At 31.3% G+C, this 22,068-nt stretch overlaps 1 protein-coding gene across 1 annotated transcript in view; it reads right to left on the bottom strand.

The window, feature by feature from the left end:
* Window positions 1-22,068, bottom strand: part of LOC139523772 (protein turtle homolog B-like) — a 50,090-nt gene that overhangs the window by 5,054 nt on the left and 22,968 nt on the right. The window contains exons 3-11 of the mRNA XM_071318021.1: window positions 20,931-21,227; window positions 16,992-17,273; window positions 14,719-15,003; window positions 12,464-12,772; window positions 9,832-10,110; window positions 7,027-7,317; window positions 5,107-5,202; window positions 2,017-2,047; window positions 161-237 (exon numbers count right to left, since the gene is read on the bottom strand). Coding sequence (XP_071174122.1) covers window positions 161-237; window positions 2,017-2,047; window positions 5,107-5,202; window positions 7,027-7,317; window positions 9,832-10,110; window positions 12,464-12,772; window positions 14,719-15,003; window positions 16,992-17,273; window positions 20,931-21,227 — 1,947 coding nt within the window. The remainder of the gene's footprint in view (window positions 1-160; window positions 238-2,016; window positions 2,048-5,106; window positions 5,203-7,026; window positions 7,318-9,831; window positions 10,111-12,463; window positions 12,773-14,718; window positions 15,004-16,991; window positions 17,274-20,930; window positions 21,228-22,068) is intronic.

Below are 22,068 nucleotides of genomic sequence, written 5' to 3'. Positions count from 1 at the left end.
TGCAATTTAGAGAACTTTAAACTAATCCTTTTATAAGAGTGTCAATGCGAGGCCTGTATACTCAATTTAGACAGAAATAAACTAGGGAAATGATCTTTCATTCTTTTTTTATTGTGAAATCAATATTCAGCTATGATTGTGTTTTTTTAAAAGCACATACCCGGCTGAGACTGCAAAGTAGAATATGGTTCTGTAAATACCGGATTGCTTCTCTGCACCTCTATATATCCATCAGATCTAAAGAAACGAATTTTTTTTTTAGAAATATCGTAGAAAATTTCGCATTAAAACATTCTTGTTAACAGATATCTGCTAAGGATAACATGTATAATGTTTCAAAGATAATTTACAAACCAATTCGTTATTGTTGGTCACAATACAATCGATAATACAAAATGTATAATGCATGCTATATGGTATTTTTTCAGCATCATGACAGAGCTATAGTTTCTGTATCAATATAACTATTTTACAAATAATGTTGATATGCAAGTAGTATTTTTCTATTTCACAATTGACTGGTTTTTTCTTCAAATTTTTGTTCAATAAAGACCAAAGAGATACAAGAAAACGTATGCACCTGATTAACAAGAGACTGAAGATACTTAAGGGATATACAACTCATAGGTCGAAGACCAACTGAAAACACCATAGCACCCTTCCCTCAAAACAAATCGACAAAATGACAAAAATGTGTTTGCAAAACACTGCTTACATCTACTAACCTTCCATAGCACCTGATGTTTCCCTAGTTTTAGTTGGGTTGGTGTTGCTCTATTTAAATTTTGTGTTGTGTTTTGTATACTGTTGTTTTTCTTTATCATGTTTATGTCGTTTTCTGTTGTTTTTTTTTTCAAATTATTTAAAATTTTTCAATATGAATGTCATTTTAGTATATTCGCCTCTATAATTATTACAAAACATTACGAAAGAAAACTCAAGCACGAAACCAATCAAAATATCAATCAAAAAAATTATTTCATTTTGGTGTTATAATATGTCTGTTTGTTTCCACACGTTATGCTCCTTTTGTTGTCTATACAATTGACTATCTATCAGCCAAAACAAATCTGACATTGACTTATCCTACAACATGAACACATGTAAGATGCGTAGGGTGGAACTTCACTGTTTGAATACAAAATATGAAGATGTAGACAAAGGAATACTATAGAGAATTGCCAAATATAAGAAGAACTAATAAGGTTAGTATTTAATTACATTGTAGTAATGTTACACACCTCGTCATGTAGAACAACTCGAATCCTCTTATCTTACTCAATTGCCATACGCTTTTTTCCCCGTTAAATTAATTTATACATATAAATTACATCAAAAGTAATTTTCTAGACTAGAAAATAGTTTATAGATTTTCTCTAATTAGATATCACAGATCTCTTTTGTGTTACACCTTTAAAACATTTTATGGCGATATATCAGCAACCGAGTGAGCTGTCATGATTATGAAAATCAATTATTGACATAAGTCAGCAGTTTTGTCACATGTACAGTTCTCTTTCAATTAATAAATGTGGTATAATCTCAGCAGAAAAACATAAATCACAAAAATACTGAACTCTGAGGAAAATTCAAAACGGAAAGTCCTTAATCAAATGACAAAATCAAATGATAAAAGACATCAAACGAATGAACAGCAACTGTCATATTCCTGACTTGGTAAGGCATTCTCAAATGTAGGGAATGGTGGATTGAACCTGGTTTGATAGCGCTAAACCTCTCACTTGTGTGACAGTCGCATCAAATTCCATTATATTTAAAACGATGCGTGAACAAAACTGACATAATAGGTTAAATAGTTAAAATATGGATACAGCAGTCATCACTGTGTAAAATTTTTGTGATTTTACTCTTTGCGTGACCTATATTAGATGTTGATAAAGATATTTTTTAATTATCATACTAAACAAAAAACTATCGTTTGTTTCTAATGTGGTAGGGCAGTATACGTATCGGTTGTGAATATAGACTTTTACATAATTGCTTCATGATACATACTCCTTTGGTATAACGTTCTTGGATTTCAACCCTGAAATATAAATATTTTTTAGTTTTAGTTTCTGCTAAACTTTTATAATTTCAAATAGAAAGGGCCACACCTATTTAATGTGTGACTATCAACTGTAAAAAAAAAAAGCTATTGATAATATTAATAAAAACGACCACAAGGCATTTTATAATACAGAAAAAAATATCATCAAATACCTAGGGTCTAAGATAGACAGAAAATATCATGACATACAAACTAGGTCAACACCACAGGAGACATACATGTAACCTTACGATTGACAAAAGGGAACAAGATTCCACACTTTAAGTGTATTTAAGGTGGTCAGAAAAATAAGCAGTCTTCTTTGGACTAAATTTATCCACCGTGTTGTTCATAACATGTTACAATTGTTATGCAATGATGTAAAATACAAGAAGCAGTCAAATCGTGTATATTGTTTAAAAAAATGCTACTACTTTTTGCGTAATATATATTCTTTGTCAAATGCGATGTGTAAAGAAAAATAATTTAGTTGATGAAAATACAAATATTAAGCAATACAAGTAGTTAGGTCGACACTTGTATGGTGCTTATGAATATTTCACTGTTTTCTTTTTTCCCATGAATTATGCCAACGTAAAGGTAAATGTATTGGATGAATAAAATAAAAATACATTGTTTAGTACTGTATTTTATTTTCAGGATGCTATTGTTCATATGTATCGTCGTACACCAAACATCTCTTTTGATTTAAATATTGCATTAAAAACTTATAAAGTCTGGATTAAAGATCTGTGTAGTCTTTTTATTTTATTTCCCTGAAATATTCATTTTGTATCAATTGTGTTGAGTGTTGAACTTCTTACTTCAATTACAAAGTTAACGTAAGTGCTATTTTTTTATTTCTGATTTACAGTATATGTTACAAAAGGGACAAAAGATATCAAAAGTAAATTCCATATGAAGCTCAAAACGCTTTTATCAATTTCTAAAAGTAATTTGGATAATACCTTTATGATATAAATACTTATTTTCAACTGGATGTCTCCAAATATAAATTATACTTAAAAAACAACTCAGTGTTATAATAAAAAAATAACTAGTTCTTACTCGAAGTTGAATTTAACCTTCGACTTTTTTAAAGATACATAGTAAATTTGCGTGTCAATTAACTTATTTTGATATTGGTATCACCTTGAAATAAGCAAACATTCTTGGAGAAATTCCAAATGCAATATAACGTCCCCTTTTACATGTATTATATTAAATGAGTTAACTCTTTTAAGGGACACACATTTAATTGTGACTGATGAAGTTGTGATGTCCATCCCATCATCAATTGTATATCAATACGTATTCAAAAATGCAGATATCATCATCTTTAACAAAAACAACTCAACTCTTGAATCATCAAGCTATTCATACTTTTTAAAGTAATATTTAAATAATTATTTTCCAAAATTAATGAAAACTGCTGGAAAAAGACTGAACTAGAACGGAACTCAAAGTCACACTGTAAAAATATTGACATATGTCAGAAAATTGATATTTTGAAGAATATCTCGACTTTTTCAACGACCTTAAGACCGCAGCAATCACTTTGAATTCTTAATGTGTAAGGCGGAATATGTCTATCAAATTATCCTTTCGATGTTGACAAGGACTTCATCTTTGATATGTAAATCTTAAATAGTTGAATTGTGTGTTAGAATTATGATTCAAACCTACAAAAACTACCAAAACAGCTTTATGATGACTTCTTTGTAGTTAATCATTATTAAATGAGTGTCAAATCCAACTAAGAGTGTACTTCAGTGTTACACTACTTATATGTTAATAGTATCAAAGGTACCAGGATTATAATTTAGTACGCCAGACGCGCGTTTCGTCTACATAAAACTCATCAGTGACGCTCATATCAAAATATGTATTAAGCCAAACAAGTAAGAAGTTGAAGAGCATTGAGGATCCAAAATTCCAAAAATATGTGCCATATACGGCTAAGGTAACCTATGCCTGGGATAAGAAAATCCTTAGTTTCTCGAAAAATTCAAAGTTTTGTTAACAGGAAATTTGTAAAAATGACCACATTATTGATATTCATGTCAACACCGAAGTGTTGACTACTGGGCTGTTGATACCCTCGGGGACGACACGTCCACCAGCAGTGGCATCGACCCAGTTGTGTAAATAGTTATCAAAGATTGATTTGTATGTTGACGAGCTTTAATCTTTTCTATCAATTTAGACTATATTGTTATCTTGTTAAAATCGAAAAAATTGTAAACAGTAAATTTATAAAGATAACCTTATCAATGACAATACATGTCAACACAAAAAGTGCTGACTACTGGGTTTGTGATACCATCGGGGAAATAAACTCCCACCAGCAGTGGCATCGACCCAGTGGTTGTAAACAGTTATAAAAAATACCAGGATTATAATTTAGTACGCCAGACGCGTGTTGCGTCTACATAAGACTCATCAGTGACGCTCATATCAAAATATTTATTAAGCCAAACAAGTAAAAAGTTGAAGAGCATTGAGGATCCAAAATTCCAAAACGTTGTGCCAAATACGGCTTAGGTAACCTATGTCTGGGATAAGAAAATCCTTAGTTTCTCGAAAAATTCAGAGTTTTGTTACAGGAAATTTGTAAAAATGACCACATTATTGATTTTCATGTCAACACTGAAGTGTTGACTACTTTGCTGATGATACCCTCGGGGACGAAACGTCCACCAGCAGTGGCATCGACCCAGTGGTGTAAATATGTTAGATATTATATATTTAGATACATTAATTATCTTTTGGGGTAGGGCCATCTTAGGAAATATATATGTAATATATATATGTTGTGCTGTATGATCTTATAACGTATCGATTGGGGTTGATTACAGATCGGAAATTTTGGCAAAATCCAGTCTTCACAAAAAGTTCAAAAATATAATTTTCAAGGATGCTGTAACCTTTTTAGTTTGTTGACCCAAACTTTGTTTATTAATGTTTACATGTTTAGATGCTAAACCGAGGAATTTGATTTCTTATATAGAAATACTCTCCACGGTAAGTAAAATTATATATTAAGTATAACTCACGATTTCGAATCAAGAAAACTGATGCTGCAACTAAAGCTGCCAAGCCAACCACTAAAGTTGCTATTCCAGCTGTTCGCCAATTTTCTACTTGGTATGCTATGCGATTAGTAATAAACAATTATATAGATATATTGAAAAGTATAGTGAAACTCACACAATTGTCTGTTCAATCATTCAATATTGTTAATCTTTAAACAATTCTATAAGTATAGATTTAATTTTCATATCGTGTTTTTAGGATGACTTTATAATGTTTATATTCTTTTTATTTCGATGATCTGAAAACATAAAAAATAAATGCTGTTTTTCTTTTTTATTCCCGCGCTTCATGAAAATAATTAGGGTAATTTTATAAGAATTTCTAATACATTTAAGAAAACGTAATTCAACTATAAAGTACTTTTTTAATGAGTGTAATCGTTTCGGTATATCATATTAAAATACCTGGCAATGTTTTCATGGTAAAATTTATAATCTTTTTCACTTTAATTTTCAAGACATTTAAGACTGAAGTGTTTATTTTAGAGAATTCATCATCTGAGATTTATCTCAGGTTATTCCAAAAATATATATACAGCTTACACATGTTACAGTTGTTATATTATTTAACAAATTCCGAATAGAAACACTCATTTTGATCTAAACAGCTGTTAAAGACAGAACAATAAACTCTTAAGTAATTTACAGTCCACTGCGGTAACAAAGGTAAGTTAAGAAAATTTGTTTCCAGCCATTTGTGATTTAGTCAGTTGTTTTTATTTACCTGTCGAAAACAATATACTATTTTGTCTGAAAGGAAATGACAACAAGGAAAATTGACAGTTAATTAAAACAAGTGGTATAGTTCTTACCTAGAAACCATGTTAGTAGTCGGTTGTAACTCTTTTAGAAAATTGGCTTTATAGTAATATGTTTTGTTGTTTTTAACATGTTGTCTTAATTTAAATCTAAGGGGCTTGACCATTACATTACGAAGTATTGTAACGTCATGTAGTGGTTGGTTTATGATACCGTATTGCTGTATCATTTCGGGTTTATTTTGCGTCTCAACATTTCGAAACACAATGTTGAAGTATTGCCCTTACTTATCTACTTATATTTACTTGCATGAAAGGTGAAAAACTCTAATGTTTACATCCTGTTACTCAGTGATTAATCGCGTATTGCTGTCGGTCGTATATAATTTTGGATTATTGTTTTAGAATTAATTAATTCGTTTGAGTTTTATCTGGTTTTTCATCCCTATAGATTTCATAGCGTACTACATGATAGAGCTTTTGTTCATTGTAGGTTGCATTTCAGTAAATATTGACAATGCATTTTCAGGAACTCCCTTTACGAGTAAAACTGTACCACTTTTAATATGAAGTTTTGAAAAAAAATCATATCCTTGAATGGAAAGTTCAAATGCGCTGCTATTTTTTTCAGAGGAAAAAATAAAGGGCTGTGCGGCATATGTTCAACCTTTATGTGCCCCGAACGTCTAAGAGTTTAAACTTACACTTAAACTGCCCCTACCTAGACTGTAGGGTTACCACAGATTTCAATATAAACAATAGTCAGATGTACATTTACTGGTAACATTCCCAAGTTATGTATCTATGAAATGCAACCTACAGATCAGAACTGGGAACCAGTATATAAACAAAATTAATTATCTATGAATATTCTATTTCTCCCCAAAAGAGGCGTTGTTTGAGAAACAGCTGTATGTACAAAGGGCATAATGTTATAATGGTATTTCATTTACTTATACTTTTCTTGAACTTCGTAGTCTATACGAACATTTGAATTATCTCCCAAATCATTGCATATACGTGTTGATCAACATACATAACCTTTGATAAACAACATGACGTCATTACATGTGGTTGTAAATCTGTTTTATAAAAAATAACATAGTATGCTTTCTTATCTTACCATCATCTGTTAAACATTCCATTGTCTTAGATCTCAGTTGTCCTAGTATGCTAACAGACAGCACAGTGAAGTGATATCTTCTACCTGGATGTAACCCATCAACTACATATACCATATGTTGATATGTATCATTGTAGAGAATTTTGTTAGATGACCCATTATTAATTTCCATATCTGTATATTTCACATAGAAATCCTCGTAGAACCCTCCGATTAAATCGGGTATCCAAATAACAGTTGCCGTTGTGCTTTTGCATACCACGTAGACATTAGACGGTGATATGAATTGTCCTTTGAAATAAAAGATGGTTAACTAAAAGTCATAAAACCAGAAACATTCCAGAAACTTACAACCCATGCAATATAAAATTGTAGTTAATTACGTTTGTGAATGCGGGCAGGAACTCTGATTTTATTAGGGGTACAGTAGAGTAAGATATCGTGTAAAAATTAAGAAAAACAACAATGTTGCGTTTGTCGTATTAAAGAAATGAGTGACATTGTGTTTACATACTTCTCATCGCATTGTTAGTCACATGAAGTGTAAAATCGGTAAATAGTTATCAAAGGTACCAGGATTATAATTTAGTACGTCAGACGCGCGTTTCGTCTACATAAGACTCATCAGTGACGCTCATATCAAAATATTCATAAAGCCAAACAAGTACAAAGTTGAAGAGCATTGAGGATCCAAAATTCAAAAAAGTTGTGCCAAATACGGCTAAGGTAATCTATGCATAACACAGGAATATCTCATCACAAATATAAAAGTCAATATATATGTTGGATAACTCATATCTTGCATCACTTTCAACATTAAGGATGTTCGCTTATCTTGTTTTTGACTGTCAGATATTCGGAATCCAGTTTTATCGATTATGTACCATTTAAAAATTTTGCCCGCTGTTTCATACCGTCCTTTGAATAATGTAATTTCATATAGTTTAAAAAGCTGTTAATCTTAGTTATTTTTTCATAGTTTTTAAAAGAAAAAAAAGTTTCAATGTTAAATGTATGAAAAATCTCAATTTACATGACAAATCTTCAAAAACAAAAACACGGATCTTTCACTTGTTATTGCTTATTTAGTTCAGTAAATTATATACTGACTATTTGTAACTGTCTTTTAGCAAATTTGTTATTTTTGAAACAAAGCAGCATACTCACTTCAATGACATCTTATTCTTACTATCGTGTTGTCTGATATATTAATAGCTATTCTAATCCTTCATCATAATTGTCGTTGACTTTTATTAAAGTTTTGTATATTTTTCTCGTGAATATCAATAAAATATGAAAATATGAGTTATCAGAAGGCGGTTTTAAGTTTAATAGAAAAAGTTTAAATCTTAAATTAGCTTGTTATCTTGTATTGCTTTGTGTTTATTTATTTTCAAATGTGAATACTTTTTTCAAATTATTTCTGAACTTAGTTTAGAAGTAAATAGATTGTTATATTATAAAACTATCTGCATAGTAACAATTAGTAGACTTTGCTACAGAAATAAATTTAACGTGATATTTGAATTTGAGGATAACACTTTATAATATTTGATTTATGGGAACAACTTTTTGACATATCTAGATGATATATTGATTAATGTTAAAAGTCAAAGACGTTTGGCTATAAGGATATATTCAGACAGATTGAACATACATATACTGAACGACGTGAATTATCATCATGAAGCTAAAGATAATGCATTGACATCATTTTGTACTATTTTTTCGAAGAAATGCTAAGCACAAATATTTAAAAAAAAAAAAAAAAAAAGGAGAATGTGTCTTCTGAATGCCTCCACTCAAGCTTGCTAATACGTTTGAAGAACATTTGATGTCACTGCTGGATTTTATAGAGTTCTCCTGTTTGAGTCTGCGCTATTTGTGTGCTGTGTTTTATTATCATACATGTATGTTCACTGTATGTTTTATTTTATATGTAATAAGTTAATCAAATAAAATATGCACGAGGAAAACTTAAGTGAATGCATTAACGAAAATAAATTCAATTTCCAAGTTATAAAGGGGACATAACTCTCAAAAAGTAAGTGGCCCTTTATTCAAATGTTTTCGGCTCTTAGCATTGGGTATGTGTTGCATAAAAGTTGCATGAAGCAAACTTTAGTTAGATTGCGGGAAAGAAATCATTTGTAATTTTCAAAGTTATAAAGGGGCATTACTCGGCAAGTGACCCACTGCCGAAATTGGAACTCTTTCTGCGAGTTTTTGTATTTATAATTGTGTATTAGTTTCTTAAGATTTGGATGAGGAAAACTGAATTAGAGTGCGGAAAAGAAATGGGACGGAGGAAATTATTGAAGGACAAATGGACAAGGGTTACACAAAATGCCCTCATCACCTGCGGAGGGGAGCAATGGGGCATTCATTGTTATAAAAGTATCTTTCCTGTACGCCATCTTATGATACGTTGAGAGTTAAGCACATTTTTTAGTTTGAAATAAAGCTGGTAAGCATATGTTTTTACTCATTTATGTGAAATGATATTCTATAAACTAGTATAAGAAAAGTATCAAAATGTAAATAAAGCAAACCCCTAACACATTTCTACCCATAGATCAAGAGATGAACTTCTGCTTACAATGAAATAACTGTAGGAGGTTGTCACATGGTAAGATATTATTCCTAAAAAGAGCAACCGCAACATTTAAAATCGTTCTTAATACGTATATCGATCAATTCGCGAAGATAACGTACTCATGCAACAATCAGAGGAAAAGGCTATCACAACAACAACAACAAAACAACGTGAAATAATTTATAATCAATACTTTATAATATACATACCTTTCGGTGTCAAAATTATATTTTGCACATTACATCCTAATCTGTTGCATATATTTATTCCATATTCGCCAAAGTCATCTGTCGACTTAATATGTACTTTGGACTGAATTCTATATCTATAATCATATTTATCTTTCGTAACCGTCCATTGGAATTCAGTTTCACGACGCCATTCTACAGTTGGTGCCGGGAATGATACAACATGCATCCTTATAATCTCACTGGTGTTAACTTCTGTTTTAATTTTGGTTGATTCTACTGTAACATTCCGTGGTTTACCTGCAATACATTTGTTAATTGTCAAACATATTTACGACTTTTCGTTTTCTGCTCAAATGGTTATATTTTGCAATAAAAAACAATTATTTGGTATTCATAAGATCTGTAATTGTTTTTTGTCCAGGACTTATATTTCTATTTGTTGTTGATCATTGCATCGTTTTTGTTAGATCACCACTGTTGTTGGGGATTGCTTTGTTTTTGTTGTATAGACACTGTTATGCATGTTATAAAATAGATAACGGAAATTTGGAATATGCCAAAGAGACCACAACCCGACCAAAGAGCAGACAACAGCCGCCGAAAGATACCAATGGTTTTTCAACGCAGCGAGAAAATCCCGCACCAGGAGGTGGTCCTCAGCTGGCCCCTAAAAATGGTATACTAGTTCAGCGAAAATGGACTTCACAATAAACTCCAAAACGTATAAATAAATTAAGATTAAAAAACATACAAGACTAACAAAGGCAGAGGCTCCTGACGTAGGATAGGCGCAAAACGCGTCGGGGTTAACATGTTTAGGTCGATCTCAATCCCCTCACCCTAATACCTCTAACCAATGTATAATAATAAACAAAAACATAGCAATACGCACAATAAAACTCAGTTTAAAAGAAACCCGAGTCCGATGTCAGAATAGGTAACCATAAAAAATGTCATATGCAAAACATGTGACATGTTTCTTTGCTCTCATTCAAAAATAAATCCAATGATGATCATGAGGTGTATTAATATAAATTGTAGGTTCAATGAAAAAGAAAAATTTAATTCATGCAGCTGTTTATATCATATTTTATGTACCTAAGGATAAATAGATACTTTAAAATCATGCTTAACTTATTAACCATTTGTTTAAGAGCTAATCAATTAAATTGCCTAACTTCGGGTTTGCTTTGACTATAATAGCGTAAGTCCTTTCCTCCTTAAAATATGTAGTAACAAAAGACAATGAAACAATATCCTATTCAAACTTAACTTTAAAATAATTTAACCCACATTCTTTGTAGCAACCATATTGCCTGATATAAGAATATTGTCTATCAACCATTTTCCCCGTAAAGCACAATATAAAATATTGTCTGTTTATCGAAACTGAATGACAAATGTTGCACTGAGAAATGTACAACATAAAGCATTGATTTGTAGAAAAACAGAGATGTTAATTAGCTAATATGCCACTGTAATTTGAAATTAACAAATTACGTGATGAAAATAAATGCATAATATAGATTGTCACAACTGTTGGTATTCTATAAATGTTCAACGACTGAAGTATATTTTTTTAAAAGCTTACATAATTCATGATTATCCCTATGCTATCTTAACAATTTTTTTTAAGCAAATGATATATTGTCGATTCATTTTTTGTATCGAATACCTGTTCCAATATTCGTAGAATTGAGTAAAATTTATATTTTCATGGATATTTGATTCTGTTACTTTGGTTGGAGTTGCATACAACATGTACAAGCCTATAGTAAATTTGCAAATCGTTGAACATTTAAAAACGTGGTTCACCTTTACCTGTTTTATATTCGTTCATAGTGGGTTAATTTACGTTTGTAGATGAGTTAAGCCTTCCAATTGTTATTTTATCGTGTGTTTTTCTATGTTGTGATGTTATACTATTGTTTCAGAAAAAATTTACTTTTATAAATTGTTATTTGGATGGAGAGTTGTCTCATTGGCACACATACCACATCTTCCTATACCAATTAACCCAAGAAATCAACAAACATTGGTATATCACGAATGATAATGAAGTTACAGCATAATTGTTTTCAATATGTCAAGACTTTTGCTCTCCTATTTAAACATGCATGTATACTAATCAATTAAAAATACTTTTGCTCTTCTATTTAAACATGCATGTATACTAATCAATTAATAAGACGTTTGGTCTCTAGTCAAGAGTTGTTCCATTGTCAATCATACCATATCTTCCTTTTTATAAATAATCATTTATCTATGTCTCTAGGTGGTGTTAAGTAAAATCTTACACCTACGTTTTGATGGATTGTGAGTCTTAACCCTTTATGAATACTTGATAAAGACGCATGTAAGAAAAAAAAAATATGGTACAACTAGGATGATTGTCCGCTAAGTATAACTATAACACCGATCATTGAAACAATAATAATGCGTTCGATAACTATCACGTATAAAAACCATCCCCTTTTTTTAAAACTATTTATCCCTTCGTAAGTTTTACGGACGCCATCACGAGTTGGTTTACCATAATGGTATAATGGTTTCACAGATATAACGGATGAGTTCCTTATGTCATCAATACGATTCCGTACCTTTTTACCTAAATTGAACAATATAGTTGACAGTTGTATATTAGACTTACATCTTATTACAAAGTTGATTGTCCTGTTATCTCCATATTTAATTCCATTCACCGCTTGTATAGTAAAATTTCCAGAATCTTCACAGGTTAGAGAAGGTAGTTTTGAAGAAAAATTAGTATCACTTTTGGTATATTTCAATGGTGGAAAACTCACCAAAGATGAGCTTAATACTAATTGTGGATCTGGGTTACTTTCAATACGCAGTGTCATCTTTGGTAAAACGTCTTCATTTAAACTATAGGTTGTGGGGTTACTCACATAAGTCTCACTTTTATCACTTAACCAAAATTCTCTAATTTTTGGAGAATCTGAAACAACACAGACATTATTTCTAAAAATAACTTGTATATGATAAACCATTTTTTACTTTGGTAAATATTTGTATTGTAATAGCAGAAAATAATGTGTGTACTAACAATAATGTTTATATTCTCTCATTGACACTTGCACGTCAAAAATTTCAACTTCTGTCAAGGTCATTTGTATTTTGAATTATGGTAAATGTTATGCATATTGATTCTGAAATTTGATATTTTGATGGAACCGCATACACATTTTGCAAATATGTTTGCGGTGTACAAACAAGTTAGTGTTATTTTTTCATGATAATAACATTTTATATAGGAAATACTTTATCTAGGCATAATTTTAATGCATTTTTCTTGGCATAATTAGTAGAAACGTTTTTATGGCTACCAAGCTGAATGAAGTTATATTTACGATTGACCGTCTGAGTGTACACACAAAGAAACAATAATTGCAAAGAAAAATATTCAAAGATGAAATATTTCGTGAACACGTACATACGAGCTTATATAGTTACCATTACGCTCACCAATGAGATTCAATCGTTTCTTTGGTCTCGTGGTAGGGTTCGGGAGGTGTTTGGTCCGAAACCGGGGAATGTCAAACCAAAATCTGTATAATTAGTATTTGCTGCATTTTCGATAATCAATTGATATTTGGAGTGAGAACAAAGACTGGTCGACTCGGAGTAAGAATAACATATCCGGGTATGATGGCATTTACGTGTGTGCATCTTTACCTTGAGAACTACATTTGAAGCATGTAAAAACAAGCCAAAATAGTCGGTCTAGTAAATGGCTTGGTTTATATTAATATTTTTAACATGTTCTCGTACTGAATATGCATTCAATCTGCGGAAACAGCCATCCTCACCATGAGATATGATGTTTCATAACGTTAAAATTAAATCATATTGTTCATGTTGTTAATACTAAATTTGTATTGTTGAGGCTTAAGATATCTCATTTCCGTCATGTATGTCAATTCGCCTGTAAAGTTGTGAAGGAGGTATGATAAGTTGACCCCAATATTTTAACAATATTACATTTTATGACGCCTTCACAATTATTTTAATTAGTTGACAAATGAAGAAAAAAACATTTAGAACATGGAACTGCAATATAACACATACACATTTCTTTGTTTTTTATATCATTTTCGGAATTCTGCAACACTATTATGCCGGAACGTTTGCAAAACAACATATTTGTTGACTTTTGTGACGTAACATTTAAGTAAGAAGCAGATACAGCTTACTGGTACTAATTGTTCACCACTACTAATCGACTTGTGTATACTAATATGAAGGAGAAGTAATTCAGAACCTTCTTGAAGACACAAAGTAGCGCATATTTTTAAATATCCCTTTTAGCTAAATTAAAGATTTTAGTAACTAATTAGCTAACATTTCAATGAGTGCTTACAGCTCATATATCCCAGTGAACAAGAAATAACGAATTCTATGACAAACGTGATGATTTATCTGTAAAATTGTCAACAATCAAGTTTTCAGCATTGAAACATGTAAAATACCATATGCTTCATTGATGGGGTACATTATGATATCTCAGTTAATACATTACCCTTGTGAATGTTCACAGTATACATACTATATATTAAATCTACGATAACAGAGTTTTGTGGACGAAATACTGAAATCCAAAATACATAAGTTTTCATCGTACGTTCACTACCAATCGGTTTATCGATACGATGTGTAGGTGTTCCAATTCACTAGCGTGATGTTTTCGTTGTCTTTGATCTGTAGATCTTTAATACTAATACTTTCGTCCGATCTGTAACGGTTCTGTCTTATTTTAGAATATGACTTTTGGAGTAAGTGTGAGTGTTTATGGCAAGCATTTCCAATATATGCATACCCTGTCGACCAATTCCTGTTATTACATAATGTATTTACCTTGATTTTCATAGGTAAACTGATACTTACACTGTACATTAACCGCTATCTCTCTTCCACGCATACGTGTTTTATCATAGGGATGAACCACATGACAACGGTAGATCCCGGATTGATTCTGATTTATGTCTGCCACAGCTAGAAACTTGTTTGAAAGGAAGACTTCACTTCTATTTGTTCTATATATATTTGTCTCCCATCTGAATATACATTCCGGGTGACATAATGCAGAACAAAGTAAAGGGCCTAAAGTAGTTCCTTCCGTTACATTAACAGCTGTGTATGCTGGTTTCAGGACTACATTGTCAGGACCATCTAATAAATCAATTTAATAGAATATATGAAAAATGTTACGATTGAGGAATATTCACTAAACAAAACTGTGAGTCATTCACTGAACAAACATCAAGGGACTTTTAATAAATTTTAAATTGCCAAATACTTTGCAGACACAACTATGGTTGTCTTCATGCCGGGAAATAGTAGTAGCCTACTACAATTTCGCGGTGATCAGTAAAGCAGGTAAGCAGTAATTGTCAAAGTTCAATGATAAGCTATTTTTGGCATTAAAAGACCTCACGTTTTTTGGCAGCAATTAAACGATACTTTTTGTTCTGATGAAACATGTGAAAATAAATATAACAAAAGTACCGAAATACAAGGTAAATTTAAAACTGTAAATTCTGTGAAAACTGACAAACTTGAACGTTGAACTATATCAAAAGACGAAACAATGGATACAAAACTTCATATTTCTGCTTTTTCACAGAGTTATTGAACTTTATTGATTGTTTACTATCTTTTTTTGCTGGATATAATACAATGTAACCCCAGTTCACATTGTGTTTTAAATAAAGCTAAAATTAAACATGTTTTTTTTTGTCTAAACGTCGCAGTTATTGCTACAATAATCCAACGCTATGTACATAGATTCTCTGAATCATTTCACTCATGGTCATTTACTTTTATCTCTTATACATTTTCCACAAAACAGCATTAAATTCTTATAATACAGATTTTTTAACAGAAAAATAAATATGATAACCATGTACAATGGCAAATATCTATTGTAATTTCAGGACGTGAACAAATTACCAATATATAATAGGGTTTGACTGGGATGAAAGGAGGGACATTGGGACTCCCGCTGGAAAATGAGTGTAATTTTAATAGAGACGTAACTGAGAATAAAACTTAAAATACAGTGAGAGGAATGCAGTATTATTCAACAGGTAATCAATTATAATATAAGATATAGGTGAAATTGAATTTGCATGACTGTGTAGTTGTCTATTTTAAAATTGAGATCTCAATAAATCTTGATCAAATACTATTTTTACATGAATCATAAGGATAATTATGTATCAGTATATCTTTATATCAATTATCCAAAATAAAGATTCAACTACTTCTTTTAAATGAAAGCAATGTTCGATCTATTTAAAAGCAGAATCCTTGCACCAAGTAAGCATTCCTTATGCAAACAAAATAGAGTTGTTTAATTAGGTAGGCATAGGTAATTGTTTTATAATATCATGGTGCTGTTATATTGCATGGGTTGCATTGATACAAAATGAGGGCACATTTATTCGTCTTTCAGCCAAAAAAATCCATTTGATACAATTGAACACCAACTGCAAATATCATTAGATAAGGACGTATCGTCAAACAAACCGACATATTTAACATGTTAAAAAAGCCCGCAATCAAAGACGTAAAATAAAACATCATAATTTGTACGTCCGGGATAAATGTGGGTTTTGTTAAGAATTTATGGGTGTTTGGATGGTCTATAATTTATTTAATTGTAGACACACACAAACAAATAATCCTTACTATATTGAACATATGTATCATTGGTCAATCAGGTGCGCCAAATATATTTTTTTCTTTATTTCTAAAACGTAAAGGGTCAGTGAAGAAAGGAATTTAACAGATATGTCCATGTCTAATTGAGATATTCAATACCGTTATGATTATCTAGGAAAAATTAAAAGGATTGTTCTACAAAAAAATCTTTAATTATTCTTATTTCATCTTCAAAGCGTAGTTAGTTGTTTGTTTCTTGGTAAACTACAGAATCTAAAAATATACACGTCAGAAAGTAAACACAATTATGTAAGGGAAATCTTATGATACGTTCAAGTAGCAGAATGAAATTAATACAATAATATGATTTATTGAATATTAGCACATGCTCACCCTGCATAATCAATATGTGTAGCAAATGTATGATACACGTGCTACACACATCTCAATGACACTACAGTTAGCACTAAACACGTTTACTTCATCATACTTACAGAAAGGATCCAGAGTAACCGTATCACTCATGCTAGAAACTTGTCCTAGATCACCAGAAGCCCTACACGATATTTGTTTTCCTTTATCCGACTTCGTAAGTGTTTGTAATGTTAAAGTGTTGTAGACAATATCTCCTCTAGGGTTTCCAAAATATTGATAAGACAGATTTGAATATATATATCTAGGCCACCGTTGCATCGAGGAATTGCAGATAAAGGTAATCTTACCATCAACGAAAGGATGCACAGGATGAAATATCAACGTTGGTTTCATTGGTTGTGCTGAAATATTTGTAAACAAGTAAAATTGAGACTGGAAATAGAGAATGTGTCAGATAAAGTTAACAGTAGTATACCGCTGATAAAAGTCATATATCGATTGAGAGAAAACAAATCCGGGTTACAAATTTAAACCAAGGAAATCACATCAACTATAAGATTATAACAACGGACCAACAGAAACACACTAGTGCAACAAAATAAAACGCCATCAAACATAGAAACGAACTATTTCATAACAACTGCCATATTCCTGACTTGGTACAGGACATTTAAAGAATAAATGGTGGGTTGAACCTGATTGTATGGCTAGACAAACGTCCCGCTTGTATGGCAAACAATATTATATTAAAAGAGACAATAGCCCGACTAAAGACCATGATACAGCCGAGGGCCACCAAAGGATCTTCGACAGAGCGAGAAAATCCAACACCGGGAGCTGGCCTCAAATCAAAACTGTATACAATGTCAGTGAAAATGAACGTCAATCTAAATTCGAACCATATAAATGAACCAAAATAAGAAAGAAAAACATCAAAGACTAACAAAGAACAGAGGCTACAGACTTGAACCGGCGTAAAAATGCGGAGGGTTAAACATTTTTGTGAGATCTCAACCCTCCCCCTTCGACCTATATCCAACGAAGAATAAACAAAAACACGGCAATACACACAGTAAACCTCAGCTTAAAAGATGTCCGAGTCTGACATAAGAATAGGTTCATTTGTAACAGACGAAACTAAGCAAAATGACAATGATACATAACTTAACAAAGGACTGACATACAAGCTCAAATCTCAATTTAACTGATTGAAATATTCTGTCTTTTTCATATGAAAATCACAACTCCTCCCATTAGGGATTTAGTATTATACCATCATAAAATATATTACAAGAACATAACCCTTATCAAGGTAACAACTGGTTTTATAATAAATGTAATTATTTTCGAAGCAAAGACCCTGAGTGAATCAATATTAATTTCAAAATATGCCATTTGTTATGACCTGACAACAGTATCGTAATTATATAGCTTCTGAATAAGTCTGTTTAATGGTTTGGTTAGCTTTTGAGGTAAATAGCAACATGTTTGTGCTTCGTATCGAATTTTACCAAACAACAGTTATCAAAGTTATCAGCATTATAATTTACAGATTGGATGTGAAATACCTGAACGTATAAGCTGTCTGCATGTTGATTTAAATTTACGAATGATGTTCTTGTACCGATGATAAAACAGAGTAAATGTTTTGACTATGAGTGATATCGAAAACCCTGGTGTAATAATTGGTCAGTAATACATATATTTCTTTCTATAAAATCAAATACGCTGTTACATGCACGAGCGAATCGAACAAGTTAAGATATACAAACACCATAAGATGGTGACAAGGGAACTTCACCATCTAAAAACGGATTTTTATAAAAAAAATCTTTATTTCGTTTTTGTTGCTGAGAAAGTTAAGATATTTTCTACCATAGATTTGTCTTTCTTTTTTATTTTTCGTTTGGACACCTTTTTTGGGGGTGGGTGGGTGGGGGGTTGGGGGAGGGGGTTGACTAAGTTACATAAACCAAATCTAAATCTCTTTCCACGAGTACGTTATTCAAAATATCAGGTTTATAAGTGCTAGGAAATTTGTAAAAAAAAATACAAATAAAATGGTTATCCGGGTAGAAAAATACCAAAAAATGTGTCAATCAAGGTTACGCTCAATATAAAGACAAATAGGTGTGACAGCAGGTCTTCCTTTTAATTGCTATGTTCTTTACGCAGAAACAGCAAATTTATATTGTAAGAGTTACCATGATTTTATTTGATCAGATAGGGGATTGTATATTTACGACTTAAACCCACTACATACGCTTGGGACCGGTACAGCTGAACAAGGTCAAAATGAACTATTGTTGATTGACTTTTAAATTGGAAAGATATATCTAACATGTATAAGCTGCACATTGTTAATGGTAGATTTGTTGTCTTTTTCTGAATTATTTTTTTACCACATTATTCAATTCACCAAAAATATCTTGGATATATATACTTAAATTTAAAGATTGACTATCATAAACTAAAGTGTCGTTGTGTGTATTTAGAATTTGAAGAACAAAAATCCTTGTAGATAATTTATCGAATTTCATATCTCAATTTGTGTTTTTTTTCACATCAAAATAAGGCCTGTGATCCCATATACTAATTTCATATTTCATTTTAGTATTAATGAAAAGCAATTCTCTCATTAGATATTAGCAAATTCTATCTTTTTATGATTCCCCATAACAGAAAAATACGTTTTCTTTAAAAAGCCAATATTAAATAACCCCGATATTGTGTATTTCAATGTATTTCAGTCAAAAATCAAGGTCCATGACCCCTTTTTGATACTGAATTTTTAAAAGAACATTGATCCAAAAGTCTTTTGCGAATGTTTTAAAAAAATCTTACTTCAAACATTTAGACACCCCAGTTACCTTAATAGGGATTATATTAATAAATACTTAAGTAACACACGAAAATGCTACATTATCATGTTTTTCAAATATTAACAAAAATTCAAATTTGGACTTACTTTTTTAATAGTATTATTTAACTTGTATCAAAATTACAAACCGTTATTGATAAAGGGAAACTATTTATGAAAGTATATATTCGGTGGTAAAAACTCAAATGTGTTGATGACTGCATGCTGATGCGGAATGCAAAATTGTCTTACGTACTGCATAATTTGTATTAGTTTCAAACATATATTTCCTTTACTGTTATTTCAAAACTGAAGCGTAAATTCGGTAAATAAATATACGTCATCGGGGACCGCCCATTTCGGGGAGAGCTTTCTGTTTACAACTGAAGTCCTGTGCTCTTCTGATTGGTAGATAACAAATATTTTTTGATAGATGAATCAAAGCTAGTTTTAATAAAAAAAAATTAATGCTGAATGTACTTAATGACTTTACTACAGGGTTGAAAAGTAATGGGGATCAGTAAAGGAACTACGTGCGAATCTTCAGACTAAATTCTGTTTGTAAACAAGGTCATGTGAATGCCCAGAATTGCCGCTTGGCCCTATGTTGTTATAATTGCAAAAGATAGGGCTATATTTGCACTTTCATGAATGATATATTAAAGCTTCTAATTTCTAAAGGTAAATCAGGTATAAATTTAATTCGAGACATAGATTAGCATTACAATAAATGGGAGATTTTTTACTGAATCTAACCCTTGACTTATTACACTGTTGGATATAGGTTTTTACAACTTTCTGTTTTGATTGCAATGAACACATACTTCAGTTATGTAATCTACAATGATTGAAAAGACACAGCCAATACATATATGGCATTCAGTGTATGGGATTGATAACGTATCTAAATATACAAATTGTGGACCTTAATATCTCTTAATTATTAAGATCTAAATATTATCATTGATTATCTGTTTGTTGTTGATAATTTCAGATTATTACAGTAACTGTAAAACGAACATATTTTAGAAATAAGTACTTTTCTGAGTCAAAGTACAATGTAGCACTCATTCTGTTCAAATTTAAACCTTATCAATAACACCTCATGGAAAAAGCAAGTATTCCTACCTGTACAGGATTATTTTTTACATGTTATATGCGGAATTAACTAAAACCAAAATTTATTACATGTACATACTATTTACAACTAATAAACAGCATCCATCCACATGTCTATCTGTCCCTGTTGTATATAACCCAGCATCAGACTTATTGACTTGGATAATCGTAATGTTTATGACTTGAACATCCCCTGTCATTGTGTTAATTATGTATTTCTTCGTCATGCGATTTATAAAGATACTTCCGCCTGAGACTTCATAAATGTTGTATACATCTGTATACGGAGAGTGCTTCTGAACACTGAAAAAATCGGTCAGGCTGGTCTTCCATGATAAGGAAACATGTTGGTTGGTTTTAGCAGTAAAAGTAGTGTCTACAAATATAATTGCAATGGTAATATCCCAAAAATTAAACAATATCGCATGTACATCAATGAAACATACCTAATAAAGTATAACACCTTTCAAAAAATATCTAAATTGTATTTTAAAGTCATATGAAACCTGAAATTAACAAAAATGATGCATATGTTTTTTATCAAAAAAAAAATTGGATAGTTTTCCTTATTAAACTTGTGTACATATTTATTTTTCCCTAAAGAAAATTCTTTAATTTGTCCACATTTAGAAAAAGTTTAATTTTATAGTTGCTTGCTTCAAGGAAGCATTTCCCCGACATAATTTCCATATGCAAAGTGACCTTAGCGTGAACCTTCTCGTAAAAATCCGATGATCGCAATACGCATAGATCTGTCACTAAAATAAACTATTATCTGATTGTACATGTAAAAGACGTGCTCACTATTCATGCTTTTTTGTCGATTGTTTACTATAAGGTGAGAATCGGAAAACTTCGGTGTCAAAAAACGGCATTTAATGAGCTGCCATATTTGTTAGATCATAACAGACAGAGAGAAAAAAATGACGATTATAAGATATATTTGCGTAAAAAAAGATAAAATTATGCACAGAAGACTAAGTTTATGGTATATTTATGCATTGGTTTAAGAATGGGATAAAAATTATTTTTCACCAGTCACTCGTTTCATATGACTTTAAAGTAGTTGGCATTTGGATACTAAAAACACAAGTTTCACAATCTTGATCATTGTTTACAAAGAATGGTAGTCAATTCGTTCCAAGTTCGATTCCTACCAATAAATTTCGTCAATTCGTTCTAACTGATTTTCAACGGTTCATTATAATTCCTGGGAC

The sequence above is a fragment of the Mytilus edulis genome, chromosome 5, assembly GCF_963676685.1.
Source record: "Mytilus edulis chromosome 5, xbMytEdul2.2, whole genome shotgun sequence".
In the NCBI taxonomy this organism is placed as follows: Eukaryota; Metazoa; Mollusca; class Bivalvia; order Mytilida; family Mytilidae; genus Mytilus; species Mytilus edulis.
The sequence above is the reverse complement of the archived record's forward strand: the minus strand, read 5'-3'. Positions and strand labels throughout refer to the sequence as shown.